This window comes from Anser anser (genome assembly GCF_964211835.1).
Source record: "Anser anser genome assembly, chromosome: Z".
Taxonomy (NCBI): domain Eukaryota; kingdom Metazoa; phylum Chordata; class Aves; order Anseriformes; family Anatidae; genus Anser; species Anser anser.
Window position 1 is genome coordinate 29115159 of NC_139723.1, and position 22559 is coordinate 29137717.

Consider the following 22559-nt stretch of genomic DNA (forward strand, 5'->3'; position numbering starts at 1 on the left):
CTTGTCTTTGACAGTGTTGCCTGATAGTGTCTGTTTCCTTGTTTGGAAACAGCATTGGTTTATCTGAAACTCTTCTCTCTTTCTTTAGTCATATGTGTCTAAACACAGTTACTCTCATCTCTGCAAGCTCACAGATGCTGAATGCTGACTGCTCATAACTATCAGCAGAAGCCCCAGACTTTCTGTTCACTGATTTAGCAGGAAAAAAAATACATGCCTGCACTGAAACATAGGTATACATTGTGTAAAAGAACTGATTTTACCATGACTAGATCCCCTGTCCATGTGGGTCATAAATATTACACTGAAGTCAGTGGAGCAAACACAGCAGTTGAAAGTTTGGCCTCACTGACTCCACAGGTTGGAAATAAAGCATCCTGACCTCACAGGGTTGCTCCCTTTTGGAGCCTGTGGAGGATGCTTGAATGTGAAGTTTAGCCTTTTGTTTCCACCTTCTCCATGGCTCTAGTTTAGACAGCTATATTTTGCAGTGTTGTGCTTCCTTTACAGGTTGGATGGAAATGCGGGGTCCTCTGGGATTTGCCACCATTATTGCACTCACAATACAATGAGCCTGAATCAAAAGACCAGTCAGCTTTTTGCTCCCAAATTCCTGTTGGAAAGCTGTTTAAGCTGTTTATGTCACCATGGTTAGGGAACAGCTGTGACTTCGCATTCCTTCTTTCATCCGCTACATTCCAGGTGTTTACCTGATGTCATGAGAAACAGCAGTTGCTTCCCCACACAGCCTCCAATTTTTGCTAGACCTAAATAAGTCTATATTTAATCTCTGCTGATAGGGACCCTGTTTCCAGGACTGAGGTATTCCTGACTGGCCTGAGTTTTAACTATTCTGTTGAAAGACACCATTGCAAGTGTACATGTTTAAGGAAAAATAATTGAAAATGAAACAAATGCTACTGACCATCCAGCTAGACCTTATCTCTGCACACATTCCATGATACATTTAAAACATCACATCCCAGATAAATCTTTTCCTTGAAAAAATGAGAATTTTCATGTTCTCCAAAATACTTGCTTGTTCTTCAGCTTGGAGAAGTTTCGTTATAGAATTTGGTGTTACAGCATAGGGTAGCACAGCCATCAGCCTGTCTTGGCATCAGGCCTAACAAGAGCCGCCTTTTGCAGCACTTTGTCTGATGAAAAACAAAAAAAAAAAAAAAAAGAAGTTCACACTAGGAATTCATAACTGTCTAGTGGTATACAAATGAACCTAAATCTTTCTCCTCTGCTGTTTCCAGCTGATGACTCCACATCTGTGTGCTTGCCAACATTTTACAGATGTCCAGTAACAGAAATGATTACTACCCTTGAGAGGAGTTGATATTTCACAGATCACAGTAGACCTGCCAATACTGAATGCTGTTCATCTCTAGCAGTCATGTAAAGCCATTTCTCTGTGCTGTGCAAGGAAAATAGCAGAGCTGTATGTATTAGAGGATGTGCTGTCAGGACGCTGGAGGATACACAGAGGAGAATGTGAGCTGGTGCATGTCACAGCTCTTGGTGATGGCATCCAGGTATAGGAGCAGTGAAAGGAGGTGTAAAAAACCTGATCAGGAAGACATGGCATGGCTAAAACTGTCAGTTTGATAGTAGAGAGGAGTGGTAGACCCCCAAAGGACTGAGAAAATATAAATGAATTGTCTATTTAGCCCTGTGGGATGACAAACAAGAAAGAAAATAAAAATAATTAAAAAAAAAAAAAAGGTATCTGGAAACTGGTTTTAACATGTAGTAGTAGAAGCAAAGATGGATTGTGGACAATCTACTAGCAGATTTATGAGGGACAAGTAGAAGAATGATAATTTCCCAAAATAAAAAAAAATGTAAGCAAAAGAATGCATAGAAACTAGAGATCTTGTCATAAATAAGACAGCACAGAAGTTCAGCCTCATATTCTTGCAGTGCTATCTTTGGTGTTTGACAGAAGTCTGAGAAAAACACATGTTCCAGTTTTCTCCGAGCCTCACAGACTGAAAGAAGTAATTTTCAGCAGTAACTTTCCTTTTAATCACTTCCTCAGAGCTCTGAGATCTCTCTGCTCCACATTCACCCTTGAAAGGGAGCTAGCAGCCCCTTAAATCATTCCTGACACTTTGCTAACAGCTCTGATCCTGGGCTGTTCTTGCCTGACAAAAGACATTCCTAATATGAAATTCTTCCAGTGCAGCTCTGAGCAGATGGGAAAGCCATTTCCCCTTCCTTGCTTACAGTATTTTGTATACTGCTGCCTCAGCTGAGCAGGGACAGTCCCTTAGTGGGATGTTCACCCTGACAGGCACTGAATTGAGATCAGTATTTAAATGAGGACATAGCTGTTGTTTCCAGGTCATTGATGGAACAAAGTCCTCCTAGCTCACTGTTTTCCTTTTGGCCTTCCTGCTTCCAACCCCCGTGTCTTCCTCCAATCCCACTGCACAAGTGTTAGCAGCCTGCTCTTACATGAGCAATAGTATGTAAAGCTTGGTAGGAGAATCCCCCAGACTGTCAGCTAAGCAGCACAATCCACTGAAGACACTAGAAATTGCAACTAAAAGCCATTCAAATAGCTAGAAAGGAAAAAAAAAAGGGGGGGGGGGGAGGGGAAGAAAAAAATTAACACACTCTATGGGCTGTAGTGGGTTGAGGAGCAGAGGCAACATGGGGAGGAACAGGAGATGGAGGAAAAGGGAAAAGATTGGCAGCTGCGCTCAAGTGGGTCATGGGAAAGCCAGGTGATTTTCTTAGGTGCCCACTTTGAGAGAGGTGATCTAGCTGGGTTTGGTAACTATCACAAACCCCTCTGAAGCAAGATGGAGGAGCTTCTCCCTGCAGGGCCCCGAACCCATATGTCACATATCTCCCTAGCTCTCAGTTGCAGTCCCTGCCCATACAGGAGCTGTAACATGTAGCCTTTTAAGTGTACTGAGCATTACCCCAGCAGCAGTTCATATTTTGACCTCTACACGCTTCTTGGAAGGTTGCCCTGAATACTTGCAACTTTTACAGTCAGAGCCTTTTTCTTACTTCTAGCCTAAAGATATTCATAGCTAGTTTCTGGATTTTTTATTTTTTTTTTCTGTGTGTGCCAACAATCCTTTACTTAAATCACTTCCTTCCACCCTGCCGGGTGTTTTAGTTATAGACAGTGGTCAAATCCTCCTTCAAGCCTTCATTTTGCTTTGCTGAACAAGGAAAGTTTGGCATCATCTCATCACACAGCAGTCTTCCTGCTCCCCTGTTGATCCCTGGTTATCCAGAAGAGGTTTCTCCACAGCCTTCTGCCATCAGTTAAATCCTTTCCACTGTCTTCTGGAAATAAATACTTTACCTACTTCGCCCTTGGATTGTGTTCAGCTTTTTCAGAGGTATATCATATTGATGTCAAGTAGCCTATGAGCAACTCGTAGAGCTAAGTTTTACTCCTTATTTGCATTCCTTAATACTGATTTTCCAGTATCTAAGGTGCCTTTTGTTTCTTTTTTTCTCTTTTTTTTTTTCCTAAGCGATACTCTCCTTGGTACTGATATTATTCTCCTGTCCAACAAACCAAGGGTGATCTAAATTTTTTGAAATTTAGGAAATACCAAACAAGTGAAATTGCTAGAGAAAAATAATTCCTTCAGCATTCCTCAGCCTCATTTTTCTATTTTCACCACTGTCCTCTTCAAGTGAGCTGCCTTCCCATCCTCTTTGCATTTCTCCTACTGAGCCAACAGTGTACTTGGGTGGCCAAGAAGGCCAATGGCATCCTGGCTTGTATCAGGAATAGGGTAGCCAGCAGGACCAGGGAGGTGATTGTCCCCCTGTACTCTGCTCTGGTGAGGCCACACCTTGAGCACTGTGTTCAGTTTTGGGCCCCTCAGTACAAGAAGGACATCGAGGCCCTGGAGTGTGTCCAGAGATGGGCAAGAAAACTGGTGAAGGGCCTGGAACACAAGTTCTATGAGGAGTGGCTGAAGGAGCTGGGGTTCTTTAGTCTGGAGAAGAGGAGGCTCAGGGGAGACCGTATTGCTCTCTACAACTACCTGAAAGGAAGTTGTAGTGGGTTGGGGCTTGGTCTCTTCTCCTAAGTAACAAGCGATAGAACAAGAGGAATGGGCTCAAGTTGAAATCCCCTCGATTCACCATTTACTCTGTAACAATAAATACACTTTATATCTCATAACAATGGTCAGACTAAATCACCAAAGATCAGACTGTGGATTAGACTGAATGCTAATTATTCTGCAGGTAGTCTTTAGCATGAGAATAAATTCAATCCTGTCCCTAATGTATAAGCCTCTTGTACACTCTGTAAAAAAACAAAATCCTAAATTAAAATACAATATATATAAACATCATATAATGATATAATTATTAATTAATAATTAATAATTAATATAATATATAATTATATAATATTATATTATATATATTATATATATATATAATATATATATATATTATATATATATATAATATATATATATATAGCCACCTTAATTTCTTTTTCCCTTTATATAGTATTTCATTCCTCAGAGCAAGAACAGTGATAACACGTGACTTAGTGATGGTCATTGCATTTAATTTTAGAGTTTTATATGAGGCCTCAGCTCTCTTTGACAGTTACTTTGTTGGCTGTAAGCTGATCAAGGCTAGTAAGATATTTGAATTATGATGATAGTGTGTTATAAAGACCAAAACTAGCACGGGTACTTTGCTTTCATTGAAGGTAACAGAAACATTTCCACTGGTTTCATAGGATTCATTGCAGTTTGTCATGTGTGGCTGATGTTTTTTCTAGTTGTAAGTCCTAGAAGATTAATATTTCCCAGGAGCCCATAATACATATATCTGAGCAAGCTTTGCATCCTATACTCCTCTGGCATGAGCAGCTTTTCTGACTACAGAACCTGAGGCAGGCTCAGAGGCTGCAGCATGTTCTTACACAGATTTTGTCTCTGCTTATTGCAGAAAACATTCATATTATATGGGTTTATTAAGAATTATTGTCATTCTCCTACAAAAATAGCCCCAGGGTCTGCAGATTGGAAAAGGTTGCATTGGGAATACCATCTGTCCATGAATTAAAGTGAAATTACCAAGGTTTTCTTTTTAGTTCCATAGCTGTGAATACTGGAAGAATGTGTTACCTGTCACCATGTTTTTCTTCCATTCAAATATTTTTACCAGATTTTACTGAACCCTGAGAAGACTATGGCACAGTAGCTGAGGAACAGAAACTTAACTTTTGTAGGCTCTTTTTGGATGTCTCCATTATAGCAGCAGAATTTGGGATTAAATGAAGATAGATATGAAGAGAGATACATGTAGACGCTCAGAAAAATAAGGATGGAAACACAACTGATTTTTTTTTTAAAGAGTTCTAGATAAATACTATAATTATGTTTTCCATTATCAGTGGATCTCACGAAGGAGAGTATTTGTAGTCTTTTGTACTTGAGACATCAATAATATGGCAAGTTTTCTTCATTACACAGAAATAAAACATCCCACGTTGATCTGTTTCTGATCTTTCTGAAGACGGATGGGCTGATGGCAAATTCACATTTACAGTTCGGCATTTCTCCAGGTGGCATGTGATATTTCAGAATTCCAGCTGAGCAGCATTAGGCATTCAGGGAAAAACAAATGCCAAATGACTTAATAAGGCTGTCACATTTCCAAGCAGAATCTGAATTGTTCTTTTGCATTCAGAAGCCTGCACAAATCATGCAATATTTATTTCCAGAAAACACATGATTATATTCATATGCAATCTGAGAGAGCTTTCCAAAGGAGCCAGTCACCTACATAATCGAGATATCCACAGCCTAATCATCCTGACCGCCTCCTCTTTTTAGCAGATGAGAATTTCTTAGCTCCTTGTAGTTATGCTTTTTGCAGGCGTAGGTCATTTTTAAGGCTTCAGTTTTTTAAGATATATGATTTCTTCACAAGCATTGTAGGTACTTTGTCATATATGGCAAAAATATTTGTTGTTAATGTCATCACCTGGAGACAAATTCAGTCTTGAAAACCTAGAATGGAAATGAACGATATGAATTCCAGCTGCTTTGGGGATCCTAAATAACTGCCCACTAAGACTGTTTTTTATATGGACAGGGTGCTGAGTGACCATGCTAGGGCTATAGTAGACTTCTTTTCCGTCTTTAAGTGTATATTTTGTTTTGCAAAAGCACGAACAGGTCAGATAATTGGCAGATCTAGTCTCTAAGGTGCACCTCAAGAGAAGAAGTTCCTGAGGTATGGGGGAGCTGCCAGAAACCACATATTGCTTTCCTTCCTTGTGTCAGAATAGAAGTGTGCCAGTGTCCTTGTGCTGCAGGGCTGGGATCAGTCTGAGCTTGCTGCACTGCATCTTCAGGGTAACATAATGGTGCCTACGAGACTGAGGTGGGCCTTTGCATTGCCCAGGGCCAGCCCTCACCTTCAGTGGATGAATAAATTCAAACACTGCTGTACATGTGGCCCTTGAGAGATGTGTGTTTAGAACTGTGTTTTGTAAAAAGTCTGCTTTTTGTAAAAGCAAACAAACAAACAGAACATTAAACATTATTGGTTTTATTAGTGTATGGCCTAGGCATTCCTTTCTTAAGCGTAAGATCAACATTAGGCTTCGGAAGTGATGCTACCACATGTAGGCCAAACTTCACCATTCGGGGAACGCAGTACAATTAACACAAAACAAGTTCAATGTGTGTGTAAAAATGGAAATTTACGTATGTAAATATAAGTCTTCATTAGCTACAATTATGTGGTAAAAAGGTTAGACTTTTTGTACACATAGTTCAGGAAGAAAGTTTCACAGATAGGCAAGAGAAATGTAATCATCTTTCATAGGTTTATTACCTTGGAATGTTACCTTCAAAACACTTTGTAAATCTTTTGATTTACTTGCCAAAACATACATATGAGAGGTGCTGTGCACTGCTGAGGTCAGTGCACCTGTGGTGCAAAGCTCAGCAGTCTGGTCCTGCCAGCACCCCACTGTTTTGAGATCCCTGTGGGTTCTAGGCAATCAGCTGGGGACACTGTCCCTCAGTGAGGCCGTACAGCTTGCAGCAGCCTGTATCCATGGCATTAGATCATTGCAGCTTTCCAAAGTGGCCAGATTCATGTTGCCTGTTGGGACTAATCCTTGGAGTGGCTAACTGTGTCAAGGAGTCGTTTCTGTCAGGGCTCATCTACCCTGGACTCTTCTGAAAGTTTAATGGTGTAGACAAATGAGTTTTAGCACCCAGGAGCATTCCTTGGCACAGCTTAATTTACTAGTTTGATTGTACTACACAGGCAGGACAAAATCACCTTATTCTTCGGAAGCAAGTAGTGGAGACTCTAATCTACCCATTTGTTACATTATTTTATGAAAAAAAACTCTCAGGCACTTATAGTTGATTTATGAAGCTTTTGAGTTTTCTTTCAGCTTAGTCTTAAAATAATTGCATCTCTAGTACCTTTTAAATATTATTCATATTTTGAAATTAATTGAATTTCCTGCTTCTTATGGATTCTTCTTGTTTATAATATAATTGTAGTTAACTCAAGTAAAAAATGTTGAAGACAGAATGAACAGAAGAAAGTGATAAAAATGCTTTTTGTCTTCAGAGCACTGTACAAACAATAAAAGCTCAGCATGCTTTGGTGGGTTGTACATTGTGCTGTAAGTGAAGATAGTCAAGCAGAGAGGCTCTGTGAATTGTGCAGAGCTGTAGAAGGAACAGGAACTGGTATGAGGAGCAGGACTGCTAGGTTTTGACATGTGTTTTGGTGGGGGAGTTGATTATTTTTATTTTTAGTTTTTAGTTTTCCTGTGGTTTTAGTTGTTGTTCTTGACTTTTTTTTTTTTGGGCTGGGGGGTGGGGGGGGGTTGGAGGCAGGGTTTGCAACTCCTGTTTGTGGAGGAACAAAAATGTTTGATGTGTAAAGTTACACAATTTAACTAGCCCACTACCATTTTGTGACATTGCTCTTCATCTGATACATAGTCCTTTTGAATTTCATCACAAATGACTGAGTCTTCCCAGAACATAAATCCTTCACCATTTTGGTAAGCCACCTGACAGAGGGCAGGCACACGGTGGGTGCCCAGTAGGTGAGGAGACTGCAGTGGGAAAGCTCTACTGAGCAGGGGCTCTTGCTGCAGGAAGAGAAACAGCATCCTTGTCATCTGCACCCCAGCCATGCAGAAAGAAAAGGAAGTTTGAGCAGAGGGGCTGTGCGTTAATATATGCTAATTCTTCACTGAATTCAGATAGACTGCAAGTGGGTGGCTTCTCTACATGGATCTGAGACGAAGCCGCTGCAGTAAATCTCTTCTACCTACTCTGTTGCTGTGGCCTACTTACAGTGTAAGAGGAGAACTTTATACCACTGCAAACAGTTAGCTCCCTGCACAGAGCTCATTTGTTTGGGACTTGTGTGGGAAGGTGTGTGCTTTATCCTCTCCTGCGTATGTTAGACTGTGCAGAAATGGCTGTAAGTGATTTGCTGCAATCACACCTGGTATAAGGTTGTCACCCTTCAGGGTACCTCACTCTTCTAAAAGCAGGAACATTAAAAAACAAAACTGTTTCCAAATGTAAAAGAAAGTAGTTGTGGAGCTTACAGTTAAAAATTTAATATAATCTAATTGCTGAATTAAAAAATTCCATCTGAGCTATTTCATACCTTTGGATTTAGTAGAGTAGCAAAGAGAATAAAATGATTTGGATTTATGCATCTATACTAATGCATTTCTATATACTTCTTAGTAGTACACAGATTTATAAACTGAATTAATAAATCAAATTAGTTGTGTTAATGCATATTTGTACAAAGTACAAAGGCAAATATGCTTTGTTCTGCTAAAATAATATTCTGTTAAATGAGTTTCGCTAAACTAATTGGAGTTTTATGAAAATGTTTGTAAGTCAGTGTATCAAGTAGCAGACATAATGCTGTCTTCCAATTTCCCAGAACAACCAGTAAAAGCAAGACAAATGCAAAGAATAATCTTCCTACAAGATGTCTGGGGAAGCTTTTAGAACCTGATCCCTTTTATCATTTATCAAAGGACTCCATTTTATTGTTATCCAGAAAAGAAATCTCAGACTTGCTGAAAGATATCCAGAAAATAAATCAATATTCGTTTTTCTTTTCTTTCTTTTCTTTTCTTTTCTTTTCTTTTCTTTTCTTTTCTTTTCTTTTCTTTTCTTTTCTTTTCTTTTCTTTTCTTTTCTTTTCTTTTCTTTTCTTTTCTTTTCTTTTCTTTTCTTTTCTTTTCTTTTCTTTTCTTTTCTTTTCTTTTCTTTTCTTTTCTTTTCTTTTCTTTTCTTTTCTTTTCTTTTCTTTTCTTTTTCTTTTCTTTTCTTTTCTTTTCTTTTCTTTTCTTTTCTTTTCTTTTCTTTTCTTTTCTTTTCTTTTCTTTTCTTTTCTTTTCTTTTCTTTTCTTTTCTTTTCTTTTCTTTTCTTTTCTTTTCTTTTCTTTTCTTTTCTTTTCTTTTCTTTTCTTTTCTTTTCTTTTCTTTTCTTTTCTTTTCTTTTCTTTTCTTTTCTTTTCTTTTTTTCCTGCAATGATAAAATGGTCTTCTGTTCATTTTGTTTCGGAGTTAATGTGACTAGTAAGGGAATAGTGGAAGAGGGAAAACTATGCTGTGTATATAACTTTATTTCACAATTTTACTACAGCAACCCAGTTGGTTCTTTGGAGCTAGTTTCTGACAGCATCATTGTTTTTAAATCTCTTTAAGCAAGAATTCTCAGACTCTGCCATGTGAAAACAATCCCTGCATTTTGAAAATATTTCAATGATTGTTTTCTATTTTGGAAAAAAAAACTAAAAATGATTATAGTCCTAAATAATTTGTTTATACAAGTCAAATACCAAATCAAATAAATGTACTTTTTCATAATCAGCATAAATCACATGACCCAACTCCCATAGTCCAAGCATACAGGATTTGGGTCCAGTTCTGCATTCTAACTTATTTGCTGCCTGAGTGATAAGTGGAAGCATAAAAACAGGCCACTCAGTGTTTGTATTGCTGTTTTCAAATACAGCCTGAATCAGTTGAGGCAGTGGAGTTTTACAGGGACTTCAGTCAGGATAGCACAGTTTCAATGATAGCTAGTGGTGTAGCCCCATTCCCATTTTGCACTTGTCACTCAGACATCTAAAACACAACTTGCATGTCACAACAGATGTGGAAAACAGATGTTTTAAAGATGTGGAACCTGTGGTGTAGAGGGACCACATCTTTTGCTCTAGGGTATAGAGCAGGTCACATATCTTATTCTTGTACCAGCCTGTAATTTGTGTGTAATTATGGAATGTGTGAATTGTACATCACCGGATACATGCAGAAGACTGTAACATAGGTGCTTGCTAACTGTGACATTTTAGATTTGTCTTGAACCCCCAAACTCTTATCAAAGATGCATGTGGCTTGTTTTCCAAAGCCTACACCAATGTAGAGTGTGTGACTAAGTGTACATTTCGAATGCTGAGTATTTGTCTCTCTGTACTCTGTAAGATATGTGCTCTATGATTATTTCAGACACCAAGTACATGGAGACTGGCTTTGCCCTTCTATATGTACAAAGTGATTAATAGAGAGCTCACTCACTTTCCTAGGAATAGAAAACAGGAGTATATATTTTCTTCTTTCATGAATAATCCCTCTCTGCCCTGTTAGATCATTAAAAGGTTATTTAAACTTTCTCTTAACTGCTTCAGAAACTTTATCAATTAACCACATCCCTATCAAATGATAGTGACAAATCAAACTAAATCAAACTACTATACAGTAGCTTTCATTACACAATGACACACTACTGTAAGGGCTGCAGAAAGGGCTTAATTACAAGTCTAGACAGTCTTGAAAAGGGAGAAGAAAAAAAAAACACATACTGTTTTCAGCCTTTTAAAGGTTTAGGGACTGTATTTATAGCCAAAGATGTCCAGTACTGAACTTCTACCCGCAGTTCCTTTCAGAACCCTGCAGGCTTGATTTCATAACAAGTTCAACATGCAAGTCCTAAGGAGATCCTGTGTACTAATAAAGATGGTAGAAATTTTCCCTTTGAAAACAAGAGTGAATCTGGTGCTCATGAATGTGGCAGTCATACTGTAGGCATGCTTGGCAGAAGTTCATTTGATGATAACTCCACTGGGTCATGAAGAGAAACCACAAAACCCAAAGGCTGTGAGGCTCACAGTCACTCTCACAAGTGGAAGCAAAGGTATTTTAGGACCTTCTCCTTACTTGCAGACAGAAGAGAACTTGCAGTGTTGCCAGCAGCAGCCCTGTGCCCATCAGAGAGAGTGCAAGACCCTGGGAGCATAGTATTGCAGTCAAGGGTCAGCAGGTTTCTCATCACTCCATTTAAACGAAGGATAGTGCTCGGCCCCAAACTGTACATCCTGGAGTTAAATACAACCTGAAGTGTATAGAAAGCAGAAAATAGGTCATTTTTTTTTAAGCTGGAGTTAGAAGCATAGCAGGAGTGTGAAGGATAAAGCCAGAAAGGCCAGGACAGAAAATGAGATGCATCTAGCAGGAGATAAGAAGCGTAGCAAAATCAGTCATTCTCATAAGAAGAAATCCAGGTGAAGGAGACATGATGAAAGGAGAAGTGTCTTTTTTTTTTTTTTTAATTTATTATTCTTTTCATTAAAAGTTCAGCTATTACTAGATGCTTAGCACAATTAACACCAGTGACAGAGTGGTAAAATATAAGCCTAGAATAAGAAAAGGCTAGGTTAGAGATCCTTCAAATCATTTAGCCCTTTTTTAATTGGCTGCACCTGGTGAACTCCTTAGTACATTCTTTAAAGAATGAGCTTCTTGAGTCTGAAACAGATTGAACAGTTAACCATTATTTCTCCTAGAGCAGAGGCAGAGAACCATATATAGGTAGTACACATTTCAAGAGGAAGGAAGGGAGGAATTATAGGCCAGCTGGCTTGGTTCTACTTCCCAGAAAATAATCTATGGTAAATAGTAAACAAAGTAATATTAGGCACCTGAGAAATAACAAAACATGGAGATTATCAGTAAGGCAAGTTTTTTCTTAGGATCAAGTCATGCCAGATTAGTCTAATTTTTTCTCAAGCAGTGTAAGAGGCATTATTAATAGGGGCGAAACAGGGGATGTCATGCATACTCGACATGAGTAAAGCTTTTGGTACTTTCACCTGCCAGTCTCAGAGTAAATTAGGGAAATGTGGTCAAAAAGCTGTGATTTTAAGCTGGATGGAGTTTAGACTGGCTACATGTACCAAGGGAGTGCTAACAGTGTATCTAGAGATACAAGAGCAGAGGTGCAAGAAAAAATCTTCTTGGATTTGCCTCTTTCACTGCTTTTGTTGGCAGTCCTGGATGACGGAATATAAAGTACACTAATGAAAATTTTGAACAACATGAAATTGGGAAAGGCTGCAAGTATGTTGGAGAGTAGGTTTTGAAAAAAAATAACTTCAGTAAAATTCAGTGTCCCTTCTGTACTGCCAATGACAAAATTGTACCTGAACTCGACTAGTCACCAGTAAAAACCTAAGACTGTGATCAAAACAGAAAGGACCAGAAGGTTACACTGGATTAAAAGGCAAACAGGAGTGGGATATATTGCAGAAAAAGGCAAATACTGTTATGAATACATCCTGTAAAATTTGTCAAGCCACAACTGGAATGCATATTTACATTTTGAACACATTGATGCAAATCAATACAGCCTGGAGAAGAGCAACAAGAATGATCATGAGCCTAGAAAAGATGGTCTGTAAGAAAAGACTAAGTCTTTTAGTCTTATGAGGGAAGATTGATCTTGTGCATGCTAAGTACACGAAAGACCTTTGGAAAAAAATGGGGGTGTGGGGGGCAGAACATATGCCTTCTTCATTTATGGTATGTAAGAAACAAAGTAATGTGCTTCATCTGCTCCTGTTGCGATACAGATAAGTCACAGGTCAAGACAGCACAGCCTTGAAATGAATTGCTCAGGGAGGCTGCAGAGTCACTGGTATCAGAGACCTTTAAGTATAAATTGGACAAACAACTGTTGTAGGTGTAATTCATTCTGTCTAGGAGCATGGAGAGGAGTAGATGATTCAGACTGATTTCAGCCCTACTTTTCTACAGTTCTCTGTAATATGTACCATAAATAAAACTAAGAAAAAAGGCCAGAATTTTAAGCAGTCTTCATTCATCCTTTTGTCATAAAATCTTTAAAGTTAGATAGGAACCTTAATTATTAAAGGATTAAACAAACAGAAAACGAAACTCTCATGGAGCAATTAGCAAGAAGCTTTTGAAAAGGGAAGAAAGGAAAAAAAAAATCTTTCTTCTGTAGTCACAGTTAGAGTCACGACAATTGTTCAGTCAAGAGCTGCTGTTGTACGCCACGGGAATACAGGCCAAGGTGAAGGCTGCCTTTATTTGAACTGGTGATTCTTTTAGAAAAGTCTCTGTGTACTGTTCCCAGCTAGTGTCTTGCTGAGTCTATCCTCAAGTTTTTTCAAAGAGTAGTAAGACTATCACGCTCAATTTTGCTAGAATACATTTGTCCCTGATTACCTGAGGTGCTATACAGTGATAAAGCAGTAGCCTACTGTGTGCCTGAAGCCTATACAGTTCACCTGCCTGGCCAGCTTACATCTCTTGTCTTCAGAGCATGTGCAAGGCCCTGTGTTTAGCAAATAGTGTTTTGTCACTATGTATTTTATTTTATTTCATTTCATTTGCATTTACATTCACTTATTTAATGTACACTGACACACTGTTCCAGGTCTCTGTTGTTTCTAGTTTCCATTTTATTTTTTCCTGTTCATTTTCTTTTACTAAGTGGAACAGCCATTCCTTATAAGGAATGTTCCTTAAAATCAGTACTGCCTTGCAAGTGCCTTTGCTGTTTAACAAAAAAAAAAAAAAAAGAGAGAGAGAGAAACAGGTACAGGTACACTAGTACATGAGAAGGCATAGTTTCTCTTCCCTGTGCCATTGGCCAACTCAGCTGATCTGATGAAATAACCGTACATGGAGAAGACTTCTTCCACAAGGCTTCTTCCACAGGTCTTGTTCTGATATCCTGTGGTGGCCTCTCTTCATCTACATCTCATCAGGCCAGACCAAAGGCTGTTATTCTATCAGTAAATGTAACATTTGATACATTGATGTTACAGGACATAACCAGATTTAAATATACCCATGTAATGTTGCCATGGAAATATAACACTATGATTTAAAAATAAATTTTCTGTATCCACCTTATTTCACTAACACAAATAAGCAAAGCTGCAATCAGACGACTGCTATGCCCATATTTTCTTCTAGTGCGTTACCTACTGAAAATCAGAAAAAAGTGGAAACAGGACTTTTTTAGCTACTGAAAGAATCTCTCTTCACGTTATAATCACATTTTACATGCATGCTATGCTAAATTGTTGTACAGCACTCTGCAGTTAAATCTCTCCGTCCATCCATAGAATGCAAATGTTTTTCATGTTTCATCTGCATTTTACAGGTGGGGAAAATTATGGAACTCAGCAAAGCCTAGATCATAAAGAGAGTCAGTATCACCACTTCTGACTAGATAGATAGGCCATGATCTTCACTTTTAATCACGCTATTTAGCCGTTGAGAGACATAACATTTAAACAGTAGAGCACGGGTTAACTATTCTAGTATGAGAGTATGTAATGCCCAAAGCTATACTCTGAAGTGGGAGACAGAAACAATTGTCTTTGAACTTATGCTGCAGAGGCACTGCCTGTAAAGGAAAGTTCTATTCATTAAAATCAATATGTGAGAAATGAAGTGAAGAGAAATCAAAATAAAGCATATGTAAATTGAAATAGGTGCTATACAAAGAAAATTATGCTAATTTAACTAAATCAATTTCTAATTAGACAATAAAAAAAAACAGTAAAAACTTCTAGAAAACAGTAAATCTCAGAATACTGTTCACTTTCATAAAAGGCAATGTAATTACCAAGTAGTCTTCGATACCAGGAGCTACTGTGTTATGTGGTGAGCAGAGCTGGTGGGTGTACTCTCTTCACTTTGCCTATTGGGACTGGTGAAAATTAGCAAACAAGGCCCAGGGTCCAACCATCAACCTGACCTTGATTAGGTTTGGTCAAGGTCAGGTTGATGGTTGGACACATCTCTTCAATACCTAAAGGGATAGGGAATCTACCACCTCTCTGAGGAGCCTGACCACCCTCTCTGTGAAGAAATTCTTCCTGACATCCAATCTGAACCCCTCTTGGAACAACTTGAGACCATTTCCTCCCCTTTTATCAGTTGTCAAACAAGAAAAAAGACCGACAACCTCCTTGCTTCAACCTTCTTTCAGGTAGTTATAGGGAGGGATGAGGTCTCTCCTTAGCCTCCTTTTCTCCAGTCTAAACTACTTCAGGTCCCTCAACTGCTCCTCATAAGTCTAGTCTTCTCATCTCCTCATCATCTTTTTTGTTCTTTGCACACTAATGGAAAGGGGAAAAGTAAGGCCACTGCCTGGTCTGGAGACCTTCAGTAACAAGGCTGTTGGGAGACAGGTACATTTTAAAGAACTCCAGTGAGAAACCTCTCACCTCCATATGGACAGCTGATACTGTTGTGTTGTTGAAGAATGGGCTTTCTTCATCAGTGAAAATACTGTGTTCTTGTTGTTATTGCTTCTGTTTATTCTATTTGTCCCTTTTTCCATTGGTTCACAATGTAACTGTTGACTATATAGGCTCACCTCAACAAAATTTGACAGAACGCTTGGTCTGAAAGACACAAGATGCCAACAAGATGTCTGTTAAACATACGACTTGGCAGCTTGAGGCAGCCCCAGCCATATGCAGTACATTTGCCAGTAGCTGAGAGACAACAGCAGGCTGGTGAGCCAGCATACTTGTGGGTCTTGACTAGTCTGAGCACCACATCCTGTGCCCAGATATGAAGTCAAGCAAAAGAAACTACAGAAGAGAGAGGACAAAACAGAGGGAACTGAGGTCAGGGATTGTAGCAACCATGAAAGGATCTACACTTCCACATGGAGAGGGCAGAGGAGGTGAGGGTATTACTGGGGGGAGGGAGTGGGCAGGAGATCTGGGCTGGGATGTTGGGAGATAAGGTGAGATGTGGTGGAGGGGACAGAGAGAGCCATGAATGTAGCTAGACATTGATTAGGTTATTACATCTGTTGCACTCCCACCTGCATCCTGCCCGTTTTCTTCATAAGGTGAGCTGGATAGAGGAGGTTATTTTCCTTACAGATCTTACAGATGTATAATGAAAAGGAGTTCACACTGCAAATTCAGTACAAATCTGTCAATAAATCAATAAGTCATGAAACGAAAACACAGTTAGCAGGCATAGTTGTTTACAGTTCTTGAAGTATGTGAGAAGGAGTCCTGTGAGCCTGGCGCACTTTATGACTTAACACAGGAAAAGCTGAACAGCTTTTCCACTGCTTTTTCCAAATTTCACTTTCACAAAAATGGACTTTTTAGAAGAGAAGAAAATTTTGATGTTTTCAGCCTCAAACCATAAAATATTTTTAAGTTATAGGCATGTGTAAAAAATGACCTGCTAAAAGACTTTCTGCAAACTTGGCTGGATCATTTCTCTGCACAAATTTGGTCTAAACTATTCCATGTGAAAGAATTGGAAGTGTCTGCTTTCCACTGAGTGGTTGCAAAATATCTGTTCCTTCTCACTCCTACAACTTCAGCTAAACTGACCTGCAGTGTGTGAACACAAATCAGTTCAGAAATCTTTCTGTCCACTCCAGTAGAGCACACTCCCTGTTTCTATTACTACTGCATGTCAGACACATTAGTGGTATAAACTGTGGTAGCCTCTTTGTCGCAGTTATGTCTTCACTGGAAGATAAAGATGTATTCTTATCCAGGTTAGATGTGATTATGTGCATCCATGCAGATATGACCACAATAAACGATGTAGCAGAGTGCAATCCATCAGTTTTGTATAACTAATTAGCCATCTCATTGTATAAAACACAGGTGGGACAAGTACTTAGATTTCACTGTGAAGTAAATTAGATTATAGTCTTTGGCCTATCTCCACTAGCAACATCATGATTAATACTGATACTTTATGATTTTAGAGGAAGTCAACAAAATATATTTATTGCACTGTAAGAAACACACTCTTAAAAAGCATTCAATGTCAGTAAAATGATGCTTATGGAAAGAGCTATATATTTATACTTAATGTTACTTAATCACTGGCAACTTTGGAAACTTTTGATGCACAGTCAAAAGTACATCTCAGATGCTAACTCAAGTGAACATTGTAACTGTACTTTCCAGACAAATGTTCAACAATTTGCGATTTGCTGCCTAGTAGTGCACACACTATGTTTGTTTTTTTCAATAGGGAAAACACATCTGAGAGGTTCTACTAAAATGTAGACCAGGAAGTTTTCAAATAAGATAGATACTCTGATTTTTCCCTTAAGCATCATATTTCCAAGGTTTTAGAGATTTCTGCTGCAGAAAGAAAATAAGAAAAGAAAGAAAATCAAGAAATACAGAATTTGTTTCACTAGTTTATCATTGTTATACCTTTTTTCATTGTTATCCCTAGCAATGTAGAAAGTGCCCATATATATGCCAGAAGTGCTTCCTTCTGTTATGGCAAGGCAAGGACAACATCTATACAGGAATTTAGTGAAGAGTGAGTTCACATGTACTGTACAAGCTTCACCAAGACAGGTGGAAATCTGTGCACCTACAACTGTGTGGTATTAAAACCTTCTAGAAGTCTTGGTCAAGAGACCATAAGTATTTTATAGTTGACAGAGTGCACGTGCTACATTTTTTCTTTTCAAAGTTTTCTATTTAATAGTTTAATAGTTATATGACTATTTTTTGATTATCTCTTAGAATGTTGTAATATGCAGAAGCTGCCTTTCTCTGAGGCAGACTTCTGTATCTCAGCATCGATTAGATTACTTCCTAGAAGTTACCACTGTATTAAAAGGTCAGCAACATTTTCTGAGAAGCTTTTCTTCTCATACGGACGTGATGCCATCTTTGCCTTCCCAATTTTCATTTTCCTATCCAGATCTCAATACGTATCTAAGGATTCTGTGCTGAGCAAATTTGCAGAAAAAAGCTGATGAAAGTTAGTTAACTGACTGTGTCTCATAGGTAGCAGCCAATGAACTGCTGCTATAGATTATTAGGAAGTTGTTAACTCGTACTTGACAGTAATCTTATGCTGAGGTAAATGTTTTGACATTTTCTTTTTGCAGTACCTGCATGCAAATGGGATTGTGCACCGTGACTTGAAGCCAGAAAATCTACTCTATGCAACACCAGCACCAGATGCACCACTGAAAATTGGTAAGCACCATTAAATAGTTGCTTCCCTAATTCCTTTGTACCAGTAGTATGTGCTAACTCTATATGCTTCTCACCACTACTTTATTGTAATCTAATGCTAATGCTCAGATGAACAGCATATTTCTTCTTCAGCAGCGTTGTTGTGAATGGTGTTTTAAAAACAAACACAAAGCTAGCCTCTTGTCCTGGGAAATTTACAGCTAAAACCATGCAGAAAGTGGCAGATGATAAAGAGTGTGGGAGGAACAAGATGGATCATGAGATTAGCGTACGGTTGTGTACATCACTTCTCTGTCCCTATTTTGTTAAACTAGTATTTTAAAGGAAAAGATTCATGGAGGGGTGAGAAGATAGAGGTGAGGTCAGGCTCTCCTGAGCGGGGATGTATTATGCCAATGCCCTCAGGAGCAGCAGCCACTTGCCTAGGGCCTGACCTCCAAAGCTAGGTATGCCCAGCTCTTGTTGGAGCAAAGAGGAGCTCTGAAGAAGCCTGCTGGTGTGGTGTGGTGTGGTGTTGTGTTGTACTATGCTGTGCTGTACTGTTTCGTGTTGTGTTCTTCTCTGCTCTGCTGTGTTCAGCCATGGGCAGCTCCTGGGCTAGGTCATACAGAGCAGTGAAGTACTCCCTGGTGGAAAGTGGGCTGTGGCAGTTCAGATGTGTTAAGCTGGAAAAGGACTGATATGTACATGCTAAAAGAAAAACAACAAAAGCCCTGAGCCTCCTGCTCTCTTCTTCTGAAAGAAACAGAGCTCTGCCATGCACCCAGCAGGTGATACTCCAAGTGTGCAGTGCTCCTGAACTGCAATCAGTTTAGAAATACCGCCTCGTGCTGCCTTGCCAGGGAGCATGTGAGCATGCAAGGAGTGAAAGTGTTGCCATGTTCATCGTGCCTTTCTTCATCATGGGTTTCAAGGATCCAGATTTCCAAGAACTATTTGCAAGCACTTTCGTACACATTTCTATGAAAGTCTTGCATCTCATGATGATAGTATCCTGATTTACATTCTGTCCTCATTCTTATCTTTCCTGGAAAAGCTCTAATAATATGATAGTTTAATGCAGCCTTGGTGTGATGGCCAGAGTGGTGTGAGGGCTTCTGTAGCATTCACCCAAAGAAGAGGAGCACTACTAGAGATGTCCTCACCTCCATTCTCAGCTCACCTTCCCTCTTCTTCCCCAGATGCCAGGCTGTGCCCAACATTGCTACCATACCAGTGAGTGGCAAATTAGATAAAATTGAAGTGAGACAAAGGTACAGCTTTTTGAAATGCATTTCTGTATCACTGATTGTACGCCCTCAGGCATCTCATTGCATTGGCTGTATGCAATCTTCGGGATAAACAAGTTAAATTTGGGTCAGTCAGGAGCCAAGAAAACCCATTTGTACAGACAAATTTTACTTCCAGATTGCACTCTGGGTAGATTCCTTAAATTGACCCTCATCTCTGGAAATGACAGTACTGTTCATTTAACTACATATACAATGTGAGAAAAGTGATTTTACAAGGAAATGAAAATGTTAACATTTGTAAAAAAAAAATCTTAACAGCTGATTTTGGACTTTCCAAGATTGTGGAAGATCAGGTGACCATGAAGACAGTTTGTGGAACTCCAGGGTACTGTGGTACGTTGCTTTGTTATTTACATGATGCTGGATTTAATGTGAGGATGTTACATTTTTTCTTTCCAGCCTGCCTTCAAAGGAGAGGTATTCATATTGTCCAGCTTAATCAAATCCACTAAGCGTAATAAAAACATGTTTTGGTGCAAGTCCATTATTTGCATGGGAATAAGTCCAACCATCATAAAAATACTGAAATTACTGAAATAATACTGGAGAGGCATCAGCAGAAATTTGGGGTATGGAAGGCTTAATGGAAAACTCTAAAAATGTATAGACAATTACAAATATTTGAATATTAATTATGGTGAATTTATCTTAAAATAATACTTTTTTTAACACAAAGGAAATCAAAATTATTTTTTATAGCATGCTCGTAATTTAACCCCCTGAATCCAAAGCATTTAAGTGAACACATGGTTTTAAATGCACGCTTTACTTAGAGTATTCTGGTCCATGCTGGATTGGGACTGATATAACAGAGGACTACAGGTGTAGTATCAGTGCTAAAAGGAGCCTTGCAGACTGTCCAGCAGCTTTCAGCAGTGCATCCTGTGCACCCTGCTGGGCTCCCAGTTCAGCATCCTTATGCACAGCTGCACTTGTGGTGGAGAAGAGAGCAGAAGCTTGCCTGGACTCTTGGGGCCAACACATGCAGCAGAATTGGATCCTGCACTGCCAGAACATGCAAAAGAAGGAGGCCCCATGTAAAAGAGGATTGCAGCTGCCTCTGCAGTCTGCTCACCCTTCACTGCAAGGCACTTCTGCGTGCGGAAAGAAGCTGATGGCCAAGGAAGTTGGTGATCTTGTTTACCCCAGGGCAAGCTCGCTAGGCTTGCCATGGTGGATGCTCACCCCCAGAAGCCAACGTAATCTTGTGCAGAAATATATTTCTGCTGTTCTTTATGCACTTTTGGCCCTGAACAGGCTCATACAAGAGGTTGCAACTTCCTAACAGTGTGCTGGGCTTTAAGCATCTCAGGTAGTATTGGACCGAGCTGAGCCAAGCCACGTGGAAACTAGAGATTTGACATTTGCCTTTTTAACTGTAGAAGGAAAGAGAACATGGGAGAAGACCATAAGATTATTGAGCTTGTAGCCCAGCTGATAGTGCAGTTCAGGTGACATGTCCATTAGCTTGTATGTCTTTCTCTGTCAAGCACACACAGGTGCCAAGAATGATTTGGAGTAGCACTGGGTTCCTATCTGCTTCATAACACTGTACTTTGAATATTAACTATTAATGGTCTTGTCTTCTCTCATGGCTGTTATACTACAAATGCCATAAAATTATAGATAACATTTAGTCCTTTTTATGCCTATCTTTATATACTATTAAAAAATTATGATAAGGCTTTTTCACACATAAGAGCCCTCAGAGTAGTGATGGTTTGGTGTGAGGGTTGAGGCTGAATGGCTGTGTTGAGGAGTGGTGAAAGGTGCTTCGTGCCTGCAGACATGGACCTGCAATCGCTGCTTCATGACCTGAGTTAACCGACCCTGCAGAATTCCTGGTGTTTGGAAGATAGTAATAAAGCATTGCTTTCCACAAATGGAGGAAACCCAGGTGTGATACTGTTGAAATGCCAAATTAAACTATGAATAATTGGTAGCCACAGGCTGCCAACTTCCACATCCTGCCCACCCTACTATCAACAGCTTCTCCAGGAAGGACACAGCAAGGAAAACATACTGTTGGAGTGTGGATACTTTGGCATCAAGACTTCACAGTCCATAGTCCCTGCAACAAGCAAGGGGATGCAGAAGACTGAAAGAAAGATGATGGTCACAAAGAACTTGTTGAGAACTTAACTTGTCCTTTGAATGAACTTAACAGGAAGGGCATAGGTGATTGCTTGCAGTAGCACAGGAAAACAAGCCAACACAGGGCTGTGATTCATCATCAGTCTGTTACAGCCAACATCTAAACTAACAACAATACATCATTGCAATCCATTTGCATCACTGCAATCCATTTGCCAAAAGCAAACTTTTGGAAGTTTGGAAAAAATCATACAGCTGCGTAATCACAGTCTAGACATCAAGGCAGACCTGGATGGGTGGGTGGGTGGATGGATGGATGGATGGATGGATGGATGGATGGATGGGGGGGGGGGGGGGGGGGGCTGTTGGTCTCTTTGTGGCCATTTTACAGTGGAAAGAGGAGGAAAGCAAAAAAAAAGGGCTGAAAGCTTCTTCTGCCCTTATCCGAAGCAAGAAGACATCCCAAAAATGTTGTTTGCTTTAGAGGAAATATATCAGCCATCAAAAAGAAAAACTGTCCTGTCGAGTTCATAGCACAACATCTGGCATTAGCAAATATGACAGAGGGAACACTGAGTGACACCTCTTTTCTTGGACCATCTGCATGTCTTTCTCTAAGGTCATTGTCTGCCTTGCCTCTAAGCTGTTCTGTTAGCTACAGGTTGCTCTGAGTTCAGACCAGTTGGGATCTGGTATCCCTCCTCAAAAACTCACCTGCTCACCACCTGACCTGAAAAAAGAATGAAGAGGCAGGGAAAGTCCGTGCTCAGACTGCCAAGCATTTGGCCAGCTCCAAGGTGTGAAAGTACTATATGGCAAAACTT

General features: G+C 39.5%; 1 protein-coding gene across 2 annotated transcripts in view; it reads left to right on the forward strand.

The window, feature by feature from the left end:
• Positions 1 to 22559, forward strand: part of CAMK4 (calcium/calmodulin dependent protein kinase IV) — a 155599-nt gene that overhangs the window by 122476 nt on the left and 10564 nt on the right. For both annotated transcript variants that reach the window (XM_083816320.1, XM_083816319.1), the window contains exons 6-7: positions 18259 to 18349; positions 19900 to 19974. In XM_083816320.1, coding sequence (XP_083672446.1) covers positions 18259 to 18349; positions 19900 to 19974 — 166 coding nt within the window. The remainder of the gene's footprint in view (positions 1 to 18258; positions 18350 to 19899; positions 19975 to 22559) is intronic.